This window comes from Psammomys obesus, unplaced genomic scaffold (assembly GCF_907164565.1).
Source record: "Psammomys obesus unplaced genomic scaffold, mPsaObe1.curated_primary_1811, whole genome shotgun sequence".
Classification (NCBI taxonomy): Eukaryota; Metazoa; Chordata; class Mammalia; order Rodentia; family Muridae; genus Psammomys; species Psammomys obesus.
In genome coordinates this window covers 6633703-6653758 of record NW_026585685.1, presented here as the reverse complement: position 1 = coordinate 6653758, position 20056 = coordinate 6633703, and the positions used below count along the sequence as shown (strand labels likewise).

At 43.8% G+C, this 20056-nt stretch overlaps 1 protein-coding gene across 1 annotated transcript; it reads left to right on the top strand.

The window, feature by feature from the left end:
- The first annotated feature begins 10594 nt into the window (after nt 1–10594).
- CUNH1orf162 (chromosome unknown C1orf162 homolog) lies at nt 10595–19592 on the top strand. The gene is made up of 6 exons (XM_055629004.1): nt 10595–10657; nt 16981–17028; nt 17762–17813; nt 18326–18420; nt 18666–18715; nt 18954–19592. The coding sequence occupies exons 2-6, from the start codon at nt 16992–16994 to the stop codon at nt 19110–19112; spliced, it is 393 nt and encodes a 130-aa protein (XP_055484979.1). The 5' UTR covers nt 10595–10657; nt 16981–16991; the 3' UTR covers nt 19113–19592.
- Nucleotides 19593–20056: the final 464 nt, after the last annotated feature.

Below are 20056 nucleotides of genomic sequence, written 5' to 3'. Positions count from 1 at the left end.
ACTCTTAATACACCAGTGCTCTAGCCAGCAAGATTATGATGTCTTAATTCCAAATCCAGCCTGTTTTCGCCAGTCCTCATGATTGACCTCTAAGCAGCATTTGACACTTGGCCACAGCTTTTTCTTCTATCCCTCTGACCTCAAGTATCTGTTCCTGCTATTTCTCCCATCACTTCTCAGCTCCACTGTCTGTCTGCCTCCTAATTACTGGGCCTCCTAATTGTACTGCAAGTTCTACTTTTGATAGTACCTAGGCCCGCAACGTCTATCACATATATACAGGTGATTTCTTTATCTGTATCACAAACTTAATCAGGATGGCGAGGGTTGAACAAGGTACAAAATCTCCCCAAGTTTCAGCAGCTTAACATGGAAGAATTTGTGTTTTTCTCAGAATCTTATGTAGTCCTCCACATAGAGAACTCAGATCCAATAAGAACTCAGACCTGTATCAGTCTTACTAGCTCATCACAAACTCCACAAGAGCCCTTTGAAGGGAGCAGTCAGGAGGTCATGCATCAACAGTTACATCCTTTAATTCATTGGCCAGGATTTGTGAGGTATTGTTGTTACATAACCTGACAAATAGAGATGGGGTTGTCCCATGTCAAAAGAGGCAAAATGATTAGCAGTGAGGAATAGTATGATCTTAAGTTTTATGTGTGTCTGTTTTTGAGAATTGCAGCCCAGACCCCAGGACTCATTATTTACCATGCAAATCAGGATGTTTCCTGAGTCTAAAAACTACCCAACTTTATCACAACTTTTCTGAGTGTTCGTGAGCACTCCAGATTCAAAATTAAACTTGTTATTTGTGCACAGTTTTACACTTATTCTTTTATGTCCACAGTATTGGTCAGTGGATGAATACAGTACAAAAACTTCCTCTCACAGATGACTGGATACATGAAATGTCTGCCCTACCTTTTCTTCTCCATAGTCAGAGCCTATGTTCAGACCATATAGAAGGACTACCCAATGACCTGTACCTTACCACACTCCTACACATTCAGTAAGTCCAAAAGTGACTCCTCAGTGGTTTCTCTGTTGGTAAAAGGTCCACCATGTGTCTGTTATCCCTACTTCTTTTCTGACCTTCAAACCCATCCTACACCTTAGCTCCTAGGCCCAGCTAAGGTGAAACTGGGAATTCTCTAAGCATGGCTGTGGTGGTTTGCATGCAAATGGCCCCCATGGACTCATATTTAAATGTTTGGCACCCGATGAAACTGAAAAGGATGAGACGTAGCCTTGTTGGAGTAAGTGTGTCTGTCATTGGGGGTGGGCTTTGGAGTTTTAAAAGCCCATGCCTGATCTAGTCTTTTTGTCTCTGTCCATCCATCTATGCAATTTTGAGTCATATATGCACTCTCAGTTACTGTGTAGCACCATGCCTGCCTGCCTGCTGCTATGCTCCCCACCATGATAGTCATGGAGTAACCCACTGAAACTGTAAGCAGGCCCCATTTAAATGCTTTCTTTTAAAAGTTGCCTTGGTCATGGTGTCTCTTCACACCAATAGAGCCAATAAGATAGTGGCAATATGAATATTGTGGTTTGAAAAGCAAATTGTGGTTTTGAAAGTAAAATGCAACTTGAACATTTTCTTCACTGAAGTTTGCCTCAACAGCCCCTTTCCTCACTGAGTAGCCTGGCCTCTTTTTTTTTTTTTTTTTTTTTTTCTTTTGGTCCCAAAGTGGATTCTTTTACAGTCCAGAGTGTATAAATCTTTAGCATAGCATTTACAACATTTTGTTTTACATACATAATCTGGAACATTTTGTAAAATAATGGTCTCTGTCCATAAGATTGCAAAATGCCAGGGTTGGAGAGGTGGATCAGCAGTTAAGAGCACTGACTGCTTCCAGAGGACCTGGGTTCAGTTTCCAGCACCCAGATGGCAGTTCACAACTGCCTGTAAATCCTGTTCCTGGGGATCTGACACCCTCACATAGACATACATGCAGTCAAACACCAATGCATATAAAATAAAAATTATTTTAAAAAAAGACCTGCAAAATACCTTCAGTCGAAGACTATATCTTATTTTTTTCTCTCTCTCTCTCTCTATCACCTTGCAGAGTGGGTCAAAACGTGTTCAGTACATGGCTTGGTTACATAGCTATCATTTCTTTAAGTCTCGCGCTTCCACTATTTCCCTTTTGGACTCCTAATGGTCTTGCCATTTAGTGCTGTCTTTGGTCATCTGTTTTTATCCTTGTTTCTGCTGCCACTCTCCTAAATACTTCTCGAATCTCTATATCTCATGTCTCTACCACTGCCATTTTAGTCCCTATTGCTGTCAAATGGGTTTCTGCAGGGATCCCAACTGGCCTATTCATGGCTGGCCTAGCTACTTTCCAATCTGTTTTTGCTCAGTTTTAGTGATTGTTTCAGAATGCAAGCCTGCTGTTTCTTAAACCTCTAATATAGATATACCCATTTCTCTTATACAAAGGTTTCAAGGGATTATCTCTTCTTGCTTCTTCAACTTCATTTATTCTTTGGTCTTTAATGTGCTCTCCTTCCTAGCAGTTTTCAAATTTTCTGTTACCTGTACATTCCCTCCCTCCTATTCTAGGGTGACTCTGACTCTTACTTCAGTCGGCGTCAGTGTTTTCCTCTGAGAAGCTTCCCTGTGTTATAGACACATGTAAAGGACTCTATCACAATACAGGGAATCATTTGCCTCCTATATGCTAACAACCTCATACATTTGGAAAGTTCCATGAAGGTAAGTAAAAGACAATTTTTCCTAGCCTCAGCCTAGAACAGCACATGGTGTAAGCTGGAGAGATATTTAGTGAATAAAGGTACATATCATCTAGCCTGACAACCTGTTTGATCCCTGATACCCACAAGGTGAAAGGAAAAAGCCAATTCCCATAAGCTATCCTCTAACATAGCACACATGCCATGGAACAAGGGCATAAGTAAATGAATGTAAAGTTTAAATCACTTAAGAGTGGCAGATGGCACTGTGTCAATATTCAGTAAGTCAATGAGTGAATAAAAATAACTTTTAGCCACTGAGATTCAAAAGCTTAAGTGACCATTGACTCATCCTCTGTTCTAATCCCCATGTCCTCCAATCCTATTACGCTTGTGGTTTTCTACCATTCCCCTTGCCTGCATCCTTACTAAATTATGCACAGAATATCTTACTAAATGATGCACAGAATATCACCATCACTCCCAGCCTATTTCTTTGTCGCTACATTTACAGCTTTTATATGACATGCTATAACCTTCCTTAAACACAGTATTTAAAAAAAAAAAAAAAAAAAGAGGACATGAAGTTGGGAAGGCATAAGGTAGGGATAAAAAACAATGATTAAAAGTACATACATGTGTTGGGATCCATAAGCAGCTCTACGTCCAGCCCCACTGACAAATGGGATATCAGTCATCTGTGAGGCCACCTACGGACCACCCATGGACCACCTGAAACTACCTGTGCATGCTCTGGGTCACCTTATAAGAGAACTCAAACCACCTCCTCCCCACCCCCTCCTACCCTACAGAGACAGTCTCTGTGACCCCTTCCCTTAATAAAACCTCCCACGTGGAACCAGTAGTGTGGCGTGATTTGTGAGCCCACAGTGTAACTTCGCTGCACAATCCTAACATTGGTGCATTGGCCAAAATAGGCACTTTGTGGCCACACCAAGTGGTTGCTTTTGGAGCCAGCACCGCCACTGGAGCTGCTGGAAACCTGTTTCATTTCAAACCCACCCATGACCCACTTTCTGGCAACCAGATCACTACGTCTTACATGCAACACTGGCTGGATTGGTGAGTTCCCCTCATTGGTCAGCATAAACGTCTCTCTTGGTAGGGGAAGATTGACTATTGAGCATTTGGCAACTTCCTGGTACCTTTTGAGAGGGAGGAACCCCAACCTCCATCACTCCAATCACTGGCCACGGTTGACCCTTTTTGCTGACCTCAATTTAGGACTTCTCTTTCACTTGGGTGAGAGATTTTTCCCCCTACTAGCATGGTTACACACACACACACACACACCCTGCTCATCAAGGAAAATCCTAGTGCTAGGTAAACCATGTCTACTACAGACAACTGTGTCCTTGGTCTGGCCAACACTGATGAGCTGTTGGATCAGGTAGTGACATACTACTCTACTGAGCCAAACCTTGCCTTTGGGACGCCTCAGGTCGCTGACTCCTACCCTCCCAATGGGAACTGCTCATTCATCCGTCCCCCCAGCATCCCTACTGGGATGTCTTCTGGAGAATTTTAAAACCCTACACGTGGAGCCTGAGTTAAAGGCCTCTAAGCTCATATGCCTCTGTAATAAAACTTGGCCGACATATTCCTTAGATACTGGTTCAAATGGCCAATTAACAGCACAATAAATCCCAATGTTTTACGGGATCTTTTTAATTGCTGTCAGCAATCTGGTAAATGGAAGAAGGTATCTTACATTCAGGCATTGTCTCCTCTCCACTCTAAACCTTCTCTCTGTTCTTCCTGTTCTACCCAATTCTAGCTATAAAGTCTCAACCTCAAGAGTTCTCTACCTTTGACCCCATGGATGATCCTCCGCCTCACCATTCTCAGCCTTCAGCTTCTCCCTCCTCTGCTTCCTCCTCTTCCTCTTTGGCTTCTCCAGCATCCTCACCCTCCTCCCCAATAACACACCATCCTACTTTGGCACCCACTTTCACCCCACCAACAGCTATTAGCCCCCTGCTACCTGCTCTCGCTCTGTAGCAAAGGATCCTCTTCCTTTTCCTCCTCCTCTTCCTTTTTCTACTCAGCGTAAACCAGCCTCAATTCTCCCCTAGCGAGAGGTGGCCAGCATGGATGACTTAGTTAAGATGCATGTTCTCTTCTCATTAACTGAACTTTCTCAAGTAGAAGAGAGACTAGGATCCTATACCTCTAATCCTATTTTCATTAAAGAATTTCAATATCTCACTCACTCTTATAGTCTTACCTTCCATGATAATTCTTACCAACAACCTATTAACAAAGGAGTGTAGGTGAGTTTGGGAACAGCCTAGAACACATGCAGATGAGGTTCACCAAACAAACACAGCACACCTGGTTGGGGCTGAGGTAGTACCCGACCAGGGTCTCAATGGGATTATAATACCCCCGGAAGACATTTTAGCTAGAGATCAATTCACAACCTGCCTCCTGGCTGGTCTCCGCAAGGCTGCCTTCAAGCCAGTTAATTATGAGAAGCTCCAGGAGATCATTTAGAACAAGAATGAAAACCCATCTCAATTCCTAGAATGCCTTACAAAGGCCCTCTTACAACATACTAATCTAGAACCCGAAAATACAGAGGATAGGCAACTCCTGATGACCTATTTTTTTCTCCCAGAGTAACCCCATATCATGGCTAAGCATAAGTGCTTGGAGAGAGGACCTCTGACTCCACAAACAGAAGTCTTAGTGCTGACCTTTAAGGTGTACCATGGGAGAGATGAGAAAGTAAAAATACCAAATGCTGGCCAAGGCCATCAAACCAGCCTCAGCAACTACCCAGCCTCCCTTGCCTCCTAATATGTACATGACCTTCTCCTCTGCAGCAGATCCCTCCTAAGGACCACAGGGTCCCTGTTTCAAATGTGGTCAAGCAGGTCACTGAGCCTAGTTTTGTCCTAACCCCCCGCAAGCCACAGGAGCCATGTCCAAAATACCACCAAGAGGGAATTTGGGGTGTTGACTGCCACCATTTCTCCCATAATGTGGGGGCATCACACTCAGATTGCCCTCCAGCTGATATCCTAGGCCTGGCTATGGATGACTGAAGGTGCCCAGGTTTCCTTGACCCAACCACTGCCATCACTAGCAGGGAGCCACAGGTAATTATCATGGTATCAGGGGGGCACATCTCCTTCCTTGTGGACACCAGAGCCACTTACTCAGTCCTGACAGAGTACTGGAGACCAACCTCTCCTTCTAGTTCCTCTGTTGTTGGGGTAGGAGGACAGCCTTGCCAGCCTTGCTGAACTGCATGACTCACTTGTATTTTTAGGGGTGTTCCCTTGACTCATTCCTTTTTAGTGATGCCAACCTTTCTAGTCCCGTTACTGGGAAGGTACTTTTTAGCCAAAGTAGGAGCCTCTATCTCCTTTACCCATTCACCTTACCCAAAGCTCATGAGCATCCTCTCTCCTCCTTCTCCTAGCTACCCTACCTACCAGTTGTGACATGTCACTTCCTTTACCAGCCTCTCAAGTGGACCCCGAAGTCTGGGATGTCCAAAACCCCTCTGTCACTAGGCATCATTCTCCTATGGTCATTCAGCTACAGGATCCCACCTGGTATATCATCCAACCTCTTGAGATTCTCAGGGGACTTAAGCCTATTATTGTTGACCTTCTAAGAAAAAAACAAAACAAACAAACAAAAAAAAACTCCTTTATCCCACTTCCTCTCCTTTTATTACCCCTGTACTTGCAGTTACAAAGCCCAGTGGAATCTAGCACCTGGTTCAAGACCTCCAGCTTCTCAGTTCTGAAGTTGTCCTCCTCCACCCTGTTGGAGTTAACCTCTATACTCTCCTCTCCATTTCTCAGCTCTGGATCTCAAGGTTGCTTTTTTCTCTATCCCCCTGGATGCCCAGTCACAAATATCTTTGCCTTTACCTGGACTGACCCTGACACTCTTGTTTCTACTCAGCTTACCTGGACTGTCCTACCCCAGAGATTCTGGGGTAGCCCACACCTGTTTGGCCAAGCCCTAGCCTCTGATCTACTCTCCTTATCTCTCCTTAAATCTAAACTTATACAATATGTAGATGACCTTCTCCTCTGCAGCAGATCCCTACGTGTTAGCCAAACTAACACCTCTGCTCTTCTAAATTTCCTATCCAGCAGAGGCTAGAGGGTCTCACCCTCCAAGGTCCAGTTGTCCACCTCTGAGATCACTTATCTGGAGCTAATAACCTCAACTCACAAGGACATCACCCTAGATAGAAAAGACCTAATACAGTCCCTGGCAGTTCCCTCTACTAAAGAAGAAATTTTGTCATTTTGGGGAATGGCTGGTTTCTTACAATCCTGGGTCCCTTCCTTTTCCCTTCTTGCCCACCCCTTATATGAAGCAGCCTTAGGGCCCTTGCATGAACTCCTTCTTAATTCCATTACTAAGCCTTTTTGGAGGTTCCAACAGGCTCTTCTTGAGGACCCAGCCCTACATCTCCCAGACTTAACCCATTCCCTCTCCCTCTATATAACAGAAAAAGAGAGATATACCCTTGGAGCCTGGGGCACCAATGGGATCCTCCTTTGTACCTATAGCTTACCTACCAAAAAAAAAAAAAAATCCAAGGGTGGCACACTTCAAGGATGGCCCAATCCAAGGATGGGCACCCTTCATTTGTGCCTTAGCAGCTACAGAGTCCCTTATCCCAGAGTCCAAAAAACTAACTTTTGGATCACCTATTAATGTCTTCTCATAATCTGTCTCACCTTTTAATGTATAAAGGTTTACAAATGCTATCTCCCTCCAGAGTTCTTTCTCTCTAGGTGGTGTTAATAGAAGACTCTACTCTTACTTTCCAACCATGCCCACCTCTTAATATTTTAAACCTTCTTCCTCGACCTTACTCTGACTACTCCCCATCTCATTCTTGCACTGAAACTTTAGAAGAATTGTTGCCACACCCCTCACACATACAGGAGGGCACATTGCCCCAGGTATACAGATGGCAGCTCCTTTGTACACGAGGGAGCTCAAAAAGCAGGCTATGCCATAGTGTCAGATACTGAGGTGGTTGTGGCACAAGCCCTCCCCTGCACAGACCACCAATCAACAGGCCAAACTAATAGCTCTTACCTACACCTTCCAATTGGCCCAGGGACTAATCCCTTAATATCTACACAGACTCTAAATATGCCTTTCATATTCTTCTCTCCCATGCTGCCATTTGGAGAGAGCAACAGCAAAGGGAGGATCTTTAACCAATGCAGGCCAAATTATGTCCATGCTAGAAGCCTCCCACCTTCCCATAGCCATCGGAATAGTTCACTGCTGGTCCCACCAGGCAGACACTTCCATCATTTCCAAGGGAAATAACTGGGCTGAAGAGGCAGCTAAGGCTGCAGCCCTTGAAGGCCTAAACTCATCTCATCCACCACAGGGCATCCTTACACTACAACCCACATCTCCCCTGTCATCTCCTGACACTTGTCAGATTCTGTCCTATCTACACCAGCTCTTCATCCTTACAGTCAAGCCTTGTCTAACTTTGTCAAGACCTACCTGCAGCCCATCCCCGAGGACTTGAGTTTCCTAAAGACTATCACTGCCTCTTGGTAAAATCTTCCAGATATCAGATCCTAACCCAAGATATCCTAGCCCCCCTTTCCCTACCCACCAGGCTAGAGGCTCCCTCCCCGCGACTGACTGGCAACTTGATTTTACCCACATGTCAGCAGTCAAATGTGTCCAGTACCTCCTGGTCTTGGTGGACACGTTCTCGGGATGGGTGGAGGCATTCCCCACTATTAACAAAAGAACTCAGACAGTTTCTGGTCTTCTCCATGAGATTATCTCACGTTTTGGAATCCCCACCTCCCTCCAGTCAGACAATGGTCTTGAGTTCACTTCTCAGGTTTCCCAGACCTTATCTAAAGCCCTTAATATTCCTTGGTATTTTCATATCCCATACCATTCCCAGTCTTCAGGAAAGATAGAATGAACTAACTGATCCTTAAAAAATACTCTTGTTAAACTATCACAAGAACTTCACCTCAAATGGGTAAAACTTCTCCCCCTGGCCCTTTTTCAGGCTATGAGCTCTCTCCCCCAAAAAAACCTCTGTCCATCTCACTCTTTGAGCTCATGTATGGAAGACCAGTCCTAACTCCTGGTCGTTCAGCTAAATCCTCGCCTCTCCCTGACCACCTACTTACTCCCTTACTCTGTCATCTCCATTCTCTTTTATGGAACTTTGCTGCCCACTGTTTACCCCAGCCACCCACTAACCTTTGTCTATCTCCTATTAACATTGGGGACCAGGTACTTCTCTCCCCTCCAGACAAAAGCCTTTCATCTCTTTATGCTAAATGGCAGTGATTCTTGTGACCCCGACAACTGCTAAGCTTGAGGGCTTCCCTCACTGGATTCATCTATCTCATGTCAAGTCTTTTATCCCTCCCCCATTCAAGATAATGCCCCCTCCTACATAATAACTCCAACAGGACCCTGCTCCTTCAAGCTCCAGAAGATGCCAAAATCAACTACCTTGCCTCTGGTCCCAGAGAAATGAGGCCTCGCTACAGCAGCTTTTTTCGACCCTACTAGATTGGATATCTATTTTTCCTCCTCTCCCTCTTGCCTGTTTCTGTCCAAGGTAATCCCTACATATGGAGATTTGAGGTTCAAGAAACCATCATTGATAATAAACAGTCTTTCCAAATAGGGTCGGGAAATTGCTTTATGGGAGGCTGTCAGGAGCCAATTGAAATAGCCGTCACCCCAACATCTATCACCCCTCTCTTATTTGATAGAATTTTTGTTTGCTTCCTCTTTGATCAAACAAAAGAGTATTGCAAAAAATGGCCAGAGAGATATGTAGGCTACCCATACTTGTCTTGCCAAATCCATACACTAGCACAGAAGAAGAAGCTCCTTCACCTGTATAAAAAGACTCTCTACTTATACATCCGAGACCCTTGGCATCCCAGATGGGAAACAGGCGTCACTGGAAAACTCTTACCACTGCTATACACCCAGTTTACCAATAAATACCATCCATATCCAGAGAAAATAAGTCCCAATTACCCAATCCCTGGGGATGGGAGAAGTAGAGAAGGTAATTAAACACTCCTCTAAGGTCATTGCCTCTCTGACATTCCCTCTCCTAAATAACACAAACCTGTCATTTTGTCTCCTACTTCAGACACTGACCTCAGCCTACAAGCTCCTTAATGTGACCCAACCGGGCCTTTTTAAAGCTTGATGGCTGTGTGTCCCACCTGGCAAAATACTGCTGACAGCTTCTCTGGTGACTCTGTCAAGTAACCTTACTTCACCATTCACTAACTGCCCTGATTCTAATGTTGTCACAACCCTCTACTTTTTCATATCACCCTCTTTGGTTTGGCATGACAAGCTGTTTCAAGGCATCTGGGACATACTCTGTAGGAATGCTAAGTTCCTTAGACTGTAATAAAACTATAATCCTTGATACCTCATCTCAACCCCAATGCCCTACTCCTAATAATACCTCTATTCTTTGTGGCACTCAGGTCTACCATCATCTGCCTACTGGTTGGTCAGGACTTTGCACGCTGGTGCTCCTCTTTCCCGAGGTGGGGGTAATAAATGAAAAGGAGCCCCTACCAATCCCTGTCGTGGACTCAATAGCTGCCCAGCAGGATACGAGGGCAATTCAAATCTTGCCCCTCTTGGCTGTTGCAGGAATCACGGCAGCTGTTGGGACTGGAGACAGCAGGACTAGCCACCTCACTAACTTCGTATTTTCAGCTTTCTTTCCAGTTCATCCAGGATCTCAGCAAGTAGCTCAGACAATACTAACTCTCCAAGGACAGATTGACTCACTGGCAGCAGTAGTACTTCAAAACCGGCAAGGACTGGATCTCCTCACAGCTAAAGAAAGTGGCCTTTGCATCTTCCTCCAGGAGGAATGCTGTTTTTAATGTCAACCAATCGGGTATAGTAAAAGACAAAATCCAACAACTCCAGACACATCTACAAAAGCACAGGGAACAGCTCAAGGCCTCTAGCTCTTGGGCCTTTGAGAACCCCATGTGGAAATGAATTCTTCCCTTCCTCACACCTCTTCTGCTCATCTTTCTGCTTTTGCCTTTTGCACCCTGCTTTATTAATTTCTTCTTTACATTCTTTCAACAACAAATGCAAAAATTCTCTCCCCAAACCATTAATCAGTTACTCTTACAGGATTATCAGCCTCTACCCACAGAACAGGATGACAATGACCTTCCAGTCAACCCTGATGGTGGGGACCAGCTATACCCCGAGAATGACAATGCTCCTAATCAGCAGGAATTGGCTTGAAGAGCAAAAGTCACCCTTATGCCCTCCCCACCATCACTTCCTTCCTAGATCCTCACTTTTGGGACCGTAAGCAGGCTTCTCTATGGCCAGCCCCAAAGGCCCTGACAAACGGGACATCAGGCATCTGTGAGGCCACCTACAGACCACCTCTGGGCCACCTGAAACCACCTGTGCATGCTCTGGGTCACCTGATAAGAGAACCCGCACCACCTCCTCTCTCTTTTTCTCTCCTACCCTGCCCAGAGACCATCTCTGTGATCCCCTCCCTTTAACAAAACCTCCAATGTGGAACCAAATCATTCAGTGTGATTTATAAACCCTCTGTGTAACTTCCCTGCACAATCCTAACAGTACGCATGTATAAAATATGCAACAAAGACACATTTCAAAACTCTTGGGCTGCAGAAATGTCTCAGCAGTTAAGAGCAATGACTACTCTTCCAGGGACCCAGGTTCAATTACCAGTACACCCATATGGTAACTCACAACTGTCATTCAATTCCCACCAACCCTATGATGGCTTACAACTGTTCATAACTGCAGTTCCAGGGGCTCTATTACTCTTTGGTTCTTTTTGAAATTTATGTTGGCCATATAAGATGGTACACTTAATCCCAGCACTTGAGAGGCAGGGGCAACTGATGTCTGTGAGTTTGAGATCAGCCTGGTCTACATAGGGAGTTCCAGGCCAGGCCTATGTATAGTGAAAACTTGTCTCAAAATAAAATAGCCAGTGATATTCATTGCAGAACATCATAAAATATTGGTATATTGTGTTGTATTTTATTACAGTATATATTTACATGTTCTATAACATTTGTATTTAAAATATTGAGATGTATTCTTCCTGAGGAGTATGAATTTCCACTAGACCTTACATTCAGAGGTACTGATAACCTTCTGCTTTTGCAGCAGCAGTTCTCTACGAATAGACAACGCGAAGAAATGTTACCATGTAAAAATCCTCGGCCACCCTATCTGACAGACTAAGTTAGACAACACCACCACAGAGAAACGGCTACTTACTTACTTACCCTGTATGCATGTGGTACACAGACATCTATGTAGGCAAAACATCTATACACGTAAAAAATTTTAATCTTCCGTGCATTTTTCTTTTATAAATGTTAAATACAGTCACATAGCATATGATAGCCAATATTAGTTCTCATATATTACATGGTCCCATAGATTTTTAATGAGGCTGAAAATTCCTTTCTTCCGGTGACATTGGCCATGGTAATGTCATACTTCAGAACATTACGTACATGTTTGCAGTAATGTCAGGGTAAACAAACCTACTTCAAAGGTATAGCACATACAACTGACACAATGCACAGGACTTGAAAATGATAACTGGCTTACAATACTAAAGCGTTGGCCACCATTTCAGACTGTATGCCTGCTTAGAAAGTTTACTCTAGAATAGTGTGCTGCTTTGTTCTGGGAGCAACCCCATTCATCTCGAGTTTATCAAACCTGTCCCCTCTCCTCTCCAAAAAGGGCTGGCTGTGTAGCCCAGGCCTTCAAGCTTAGAGATCCTCCTGTCTCAGCCTCCTGAGAACAAGATTCATAGATATATACCACTGCCACCACACTCTCTTGATTGCATCTGGAGGCCATATCTAGTAAGTGGTACATACCATCTAGGTTTGTGTGAATATAGTCTCATCTTCACACAATGAAACCTAACAACTGCATACATCTTACTTGAATTTACAGATCTCCATACTCTGGCTCTAGCCCCTCTGTGTTTACTCTTTACTGCCTCCCCTCCTGCCAGCACCCATTCCTGATCATGTCAAGATCCCAAATATATTGCCTAATTAATCCCAGCCACCAATCCTTGGGTAGTCTATGGTTTCTCACTGATGAGTGAGTTTAGTCATACTATGTTACTGTTAAATGCTTATAAATAAATGAATCTTCTTGCCCCACCCCAAATGGTATTTCAGTGAACATACTTCAGTTTTGAGCCTATAGTTTAATTTTGACATTTAGGTTTTCACTTTTCTATTTCAGCATCATCTCCTTAATCAGACCAGAAACAGTTATAAAGTCTTTGATGATATTGTCTGGCTGGTGTCAGTAGCTTCAGGGAAGTTAAATAATAAACTCTTCACTAGAAATATAGCTTCCTCTATGCTATGTTCTGGCATTCATGTGTGAAAATGAATGCAAGCAACTCCCGTGGCTTATGTGGTCTGTAGAAATGTAGCGCTGGGCTGAGGAAATGGCTCTATTGGTAGAGTGCTTGCCTAACATGCATGAAGATCTGTTTAATCCCAGTACAACATAAACCAGGAATGGCAGTTCATCCTGTAATCCAAGCATTCAGGAAGTGGAGGCAGGAAGATCAGAAAGGCAATGTCATCCATAACGGTTTGAGGCCTGCCTAGCATCTGTGAGAAGAGACCCAATCTAAAGAGAGCAAAGCCAGGGGAAAGGAATTCCTCAAAGAGGAAGTCTGTGTCTTGAAGCTTAAGCATATCTTTGCGACACAGCTTGCTGGCCAGTAACTGTGGGAGTAAACTTCGTTTCATTATTTCTGAAAACCAAGACCAGGAACAGGAGTAAGTAAAAACGTTAGTCTTCAACAGCTGCATCGTATGACTGGAGTTTTTCTGGAAAGGTAAATGAAAGACTCTTCTGATCCAGACTAAGTAATTGTTCATCAGAGAACACTTTGTTTATTTAGTGGTTTCTGATGTGTTTTTTCTATTTGGTCAGGGAAAGATCGCATTTGAATGGCTGTGTAGCACAGGTCTCATAGTGACGGGTAATAGTCCTTTATGCCCCATCAAACTGCAAACAGCACTATTTCTGGTGCTTCTGTCAAATGTTTGGATGATTATTTTCTATTGTGATTAAAAAAGAGTGTGTGTGTATGTGTGTATACACAAACAACTTTTCAAGTCAGTTCTCTTCTTCCACATTTACATGAGATCTTAAAAACTCAGGTTTCCAGAGCTGTGGGGTATGTGCCTGTCCCGGCTGAGCCATCTCACTGCCCTTATTTTGATTGAGTTTTTTTGTTTTGCTTTTGTTTTGTTTTGTTTTGTTTTGTTCTAGGGTCTCACTATGTAGCCCTGGCTGGCCTAGAACTCAGCCTGTCCTTGAACTTAAAGGGATCTGCCTGCCTCTGCCAAATGCTGGGATTAAAAAAAGATGTTAGCTCACAGTACCATACTCCTTTTGGATTTTTGAAACAGAGCCTATGTAATCCTGGCTAGCCTTGACCTCATGGCAATTCTCCTGCCTCAGCCTCTCAAGTGAGTGCCACCACACCAGGCCCAATTGTCTTTGAAGGTAAATATGTTTGTTGAGTTTTGTCACCTAAATTTGTAAGTAGCCATTTCTCTGTGGTGGTGTTGTCTAACTTAGTCTGTCAGGTAGGGTAGCCGAGGATTTTTACTGGTAACATTTCTTCGCGTTGTCTATTCGTAGAGAACTGCTGCTGCAAAAGCAGAAGGTTATCAGTACCTCTGAATGTAAGGTCTAGTGGAAATTCATACTCCTCAGGAAGAATGCATCTCAATATTTTAAATACATATGTTATAGAACATGTAAATATATACTGTAATAAAATGCAACACAATATGCCAATATTTTATGATGTTCTGCAATGAATATCACTGGCTATTTTATTTTGAGACAAGTTTTCACTATACATAGGCCTGGCCTGGAACTCCTTATGTAGACCAGGCTAATCTCAAACTCACAGACATCAGTTGCCCCTGCCTCTCAAGTGCTGGGATTAAAAGTGTGTACCACCTCATATGGCCAACATAAATTTCAAAAAGAACCAAAGAGTAATAGAAAAATCTTTACCCCTGATGACTCTGCATGGACCATGATTGTCCTGTTCTCCATAGTTCAGACTTCCCATCTAATTTTCTTGTCAGCACTTTCCTTTTGTTCTGACCATGGCAGCTATGAAATTATTTACTGAATGGTGGGGTGAATTATAACATTGCCTTGCTACCCTTTTAATGACACTTAGGAACAGGAATTTTTCTTAAAGTCTTCCCCTATATCTATGGATTGGGAGATTCATTTAAAAAGACCAATTAAAACTTGTGAGCCATTAATGGCATTTTCTGTCTAAGCAAATCATCTTAAGATTCAGCAGAAATTGTAGAGCCCCATTTTTTATCATAAGTTTGGCTAAATATGAATTAAAATTGTGGCCACCAAAAAAGTAACCAGGGTTGTAACTGAAATTTTATACATAAAAGTACCTGTTTCATTGCTAGTTGTCAAACATGTTGGAAACCATTTGTAGAATTGTAGAAGCAAGGAAGTGGTTAAGAAAGCCCGGTCCCATCTGTACTGGGAAGCATGCTTTCACATGGGTTTGCTTGCCAGTTTCAGTTCTTTCTGCTCAACTATTATTTGAAAAAACAAAACAAAAAAACAAAAACAAAAACAAAACAAAACAAACAAACAAACAAAAAAAAAAAACGCAGGAGAACTTCCAGAAATAAACACTTACTTTTTTAATATCTTTTATCATGGTATTACTACTGTGGTTGCTCTATTTTAGTTTTTTAACCAGAATCTTTCTGTGATACTTTATGAAGTAAACTTTACAGGTATGCCATGTATGAGAAAAGGCGTGATCTATACTGTGAAGAGTTCGGGGCTGTCATGGGCCTTTGACACCTGCACAATATCATACAGAGTATCTCCTACTAACTGGACAGGGGGGTTACTGTTAGGAAAGGCCTATCACCACTAAAAATATTCTACAAGGGTTTTAGAAGTGTGTAAGAATGAACATAAAATGCTGGGCAGAAAAGAGATATGAAGCTGTCTGGGATGTGGTGTTTCAAGCAAAAGGAATCCATGCAGCTAGGAATGTGCCTAGGAGTCCATTACTTTCCTGCCTTTAGGTGCTTTATAGTTTCTGTGTTTTTCCTGGATGTAATGCTGTGTACCGCATGCTTGTCTGGTGCCCAAAGAGAGCAGAAGAGGGTGTCTCGCCCTTGGAATTGGAGTTAACAGATGGTTGTGAGCTGTCATGTGAGTGCTGGGAATCATGCCTGGGTCCTCTGAAAGAGCAACAAACGCTTTCAACCGCTGAGACATCTCTCCAGCCTCATCTTTGCATTGATTTAAATAATACCTCAAGACTGTTCAGTGACATGCATACATGTCTGAAAAGCCAGCATCTATCATAAAGAGTCACCACATGTCATTCTGTGTTGCAATGGAGGAGTCACCAGGTGCACCAAAGTACTGGGTTGGTGGCCTCCAAGTACTGGATTTTTGCTTTGTATTTTTGGTTAATTGAGAGAGAGAGAGACTGAAAGATTGGAAGACTGAGATGGAGAGACTGGATCTTATATAACCTAACAGCTAGTAGTTTCCTTGGTTTTGTTCTTATTTTTTCTTATTTATGTGCATGAGTGTTTGCCTGCCCATATGTATATAGGCAGGCAGAACTGGTGCAGGCCAGAAGATGGTGTCAGATCCCCTGGAACTGGAGTTATCAATAGCTGTGGGCCACCACGTAGGTACTGGGAGCTGAACCCTGGTCGTCTAGAAGAGCACCAAGTGTTCTTAACCACTGATTCATAATCTCTCCAGCCCCTTGCTTTTGTTTGTTTTGTTTTGTTTGTGACAGAGTCTCATATTACCTGGGCTAACTTGGAATATACTTCGTAGTCAAAGTTGACCAACTCCTGATCCTTCTTCTCCTACCTTGCCGGTGCTGGGATTAGACATATGTGTCCACACCCAGCTGCTGATTATCTCTAAAGGCATTGTGTAATGCTAGGCTGAAGGGTTCAGATGAAACTTCTCTGGTCATTGAACATGTCTAAAGCACCAAGAACACACCTCTGCACCTCCAGGGTGGGGTTAGCCCATTCTAAACTCCCCCCCACCCCCGAGTAGGTGAGCTGCCATGCCCAGCCTCCAGACCAAGCTAAAAAGTACCTGTTTTATTCTCAGGAGAAGACAGCATGGGATCTACTTCCTCCACACCTAAACCCAGAATCAGTGAGTTCAAAAATCACTTCCCTTGATGCTTACTGTGAACTAGTGGTAAAAGAAATAGTTGTGTTGAAAGCCCCATGGGGGACAGTGTTGGCTAGAGCATTTCTAGAGCTAGACCAATTCAAGTTTACCATAATGCAAGAGTCAGTACCCAAGGAATAGAAAAAGGAGTCAGAAAGACCTGACTGGCCCTCCGAACTGAGAAGATCAGCTGATAGTTTATAAAAATCCAGTTCATGTTTCTTCTTGTTCCCCTCCCTGTGGATTAGGCACTGGAAAATGCACATGTACACACACACACACACACACACACACACACACAGGGGCAATCATGGGCAATCACGAGCAGTCACAAGATACTAGGGAAGTACCTGAGATCAGAAGAACCATATCTTCATATCTTCCCAGGGCTTCCCACAAAACCTCTGCTTCTTTAATTTGCATGCCGTTTCAAATACAGCGCTACTTCTCATTTTAAAGGTCCCAGTCAGATGGGTGTATCTCAGTGATAGAGGGTTTGCCACGGTATACAAAAGGTCCTAGGTTCACTTGCCCAGCACTGGCAAAAAGACTCACTTCATTGTTCTCCCTTTGGCAGAATTGTAGCCAACTTGCAAGTCCCCACACATAGTAGTCATGCGTGGAGTCTTATCCTGGAGGGATGGGAGGAAAAGGTCAGAGACACTGAACCCCCCCTCCACCGCCCCCAAACTGATAACTTCCATGTTCTCTGCAGGCACAATTTCTACGGCAGCCCCAGTGCCCAGCCCTGCACCCAGTTTCTACAAGTAAAGGAACACATTTTATCCAGGCCATGTGGTATTGGGGTTTTTGTTGACCATTTTGTCTTGGGGCTTTAGAAAAGGCAATTTGAGTGGCAGAAGAGACCAGGAACAGTGAAAGAACTCAGGGTTTGGTCTTAGGGTATATTCTGTTCTGTTCTGTTTGCAGGGCAGGTTGTGGGGCTTGAGCATAGGCCAGGCTTGGCTTCCAACTTGCCACAATCTTCCTGCCTCAGTTTCCCAAGTGCTGGGTTACAGGTGTATGAAATCAGCATTGCTCAAGATTTGAGAGATCCTGAATCCCTCCTTACACGGAGTTCAGGTGTGGAATGTTGGGGACAGGACTGGGAGAAAGTCTCAAATGCCTCTGGAACCCAAAAGCAAAATGTCTCTTCCCAAGCGGTGGGCGGGAGCAGGTCCATCAGACCAGGGGACAGCCTAAGTAAGAATCGAATCACATGGCTTTCCAGAAGGCCCCCTGCCAGTATCTCATCTACTCCCATTCTTTGCCAAAACAGAAAGGAGTATTTAATCTTGGCCTTTTTTGCTGGGGCTCTGCTGACACTGCTGCTTGTGGCCCTTGTCTTCATCATCATCAAGAGCTACAGAAAATGTGAGTGGCCTGTTAAACAAGGCTTCTCTTGCTGTCGCTGAGAACAACATGAGTAATGAGTACTGGGGAAGTGGAGAGAGGCCTGCTCAGTCCGCCCTCTTCACAGATCCACCTCAAGGCCCTTCCCTGCTCTTCCTTGCTGTCCTACACCCACATACCTTTACCCACTAACCTTCACCCAAAACTGAGGGAGAGGCTCCCCACTCCTCCAGGACCCCTGGTGACAGACAACCCTCTTCTTTCAGGTTACTCAAGAGCCCAGGCCCAGGACCCTCACTCAGAGCCTCCTGCCAAGGTAGGAGGGGAACTGACTGTGATGAAATGGCATACCAAATTATTTGAAGGGAGTTGGTTTATTTTGTGTCCTCTACATCCTGGATTGCTGACTGAAATGTTGGTGTCACTTTCTGAGTTCTGGGCAAGTGGCTTATTTGCTCCTTGCATCCCCACTCAGGGAAAATTTCAGATTGCTTTTAAAGAGACACTGTTCACTACAAATGAGATTCACTATTTCTCCTCTTTCTCCTTAATAGCTTTCATCTGTATCAAAGGAGTCACTTACCTATGCCATCATGACTTTCAAGCCCTCAGAAGAAAACAGCAATGACTTGACCAGAAACCACTCCACAGGCCTGGACTCCATTGTCTATTCTCAGATTAAGGTGGCAGACCCGTCCCTGCCTCTCCAGTGACAATGCAGGACTTCAGCTCAGCTCCATATTGCTTTATGGTTTTGTTTCAGATGTTTGTCTTTGTTGTTTTCTACGAACTTAGGACCACAGCCTTGTAAAACTGCAGTTGGAGTGGTTTGGGCTTGATGTAGCGGTCATTAGTCACAAGGACCAATGGTTACTTAGTTTTCCCCACCAGAGAAAAGGCTGCTGGTGCTCTCAGCAGTGGCGGCCCCCTGAGGGACTCCTCTGAACCTTTCCAAAGCGGGACAGCACTCGCTAATAAAGCAACTCGCTGATGATAACCAGGGAGGAACCAACCTAATGAACAGTCAAGGGTTTTCAAGTAATGGCAGCTCCTCATGCAGAGTCAGCCCTTCTTCACCAGTTAGCACTCTGTCCCGTCATCTTCTCCAGAAGTAAAGACCAGAATCCTAAGTCAACACAGACTACTCCATATTGTACAAAGCGCTGCTAAAATGTGGGTCTCTCTCTCCTTTGTATGGCTTTAGAGATGTGTGTGTGTGTGTGTGACAACCTTGGCTGAGAGCCAAAGGTAGAGATTAAACATGTTTCTTTATCCCCAAAACAAAGGGACAATCATATAATCATATAAACTGCCCATTAAAAAATCAATAAGATATTTAAGTAGGTAAGTTCACTCTAAAATGCAAGTGCTAAACAAGAAGAGAAATTTATAAAATTAATGTGAGGGGTAGTGAGGTAAATAAGGACGTTTGCTACCAAACCTGACTACCTGGAGTTTGATCCCTAGGACTCACATGCTGGACATGTATGTATGTACATGTGTACATACATACTATACACATACACACACACACACACACACACACACAAGCACATAGCTATTGTGATAGCATTCTTAAGACCTGTGCAAGCCTAACCGTGAGTTGGGCACACAATCCCCTAAAAAGCTATTGGCAATTGTTTGCTGCTAGGAAGCA

What these genes read in the sequence shown, in the direction of transcription:
- CUNH1orf162 (XM_055629004.1), top strand. Translation starts at nt 16,992, where the DNA reads ATGGGATCTACTTCCTCCACACCTAAACCCAGAATCA. An exon ending in CACACCTAAACCCAGAATCA is followed by an intron (nt 17,029 to 17,761) that starts GTGAGTTCAAAA and finishes TGTTCTCTGCAG; the next exon opens with GCACAATTTCTACGGCAGCC. An exon ending in CATCAAGAGCTACAGAAAAT is followed by an intron (nt 18,421 to 18,665) that starts GTGAGTGGCCTG and finishes CTCTTCTTTCAG; the next exon opens with GTTACTCAAGAGCCCAGGCC.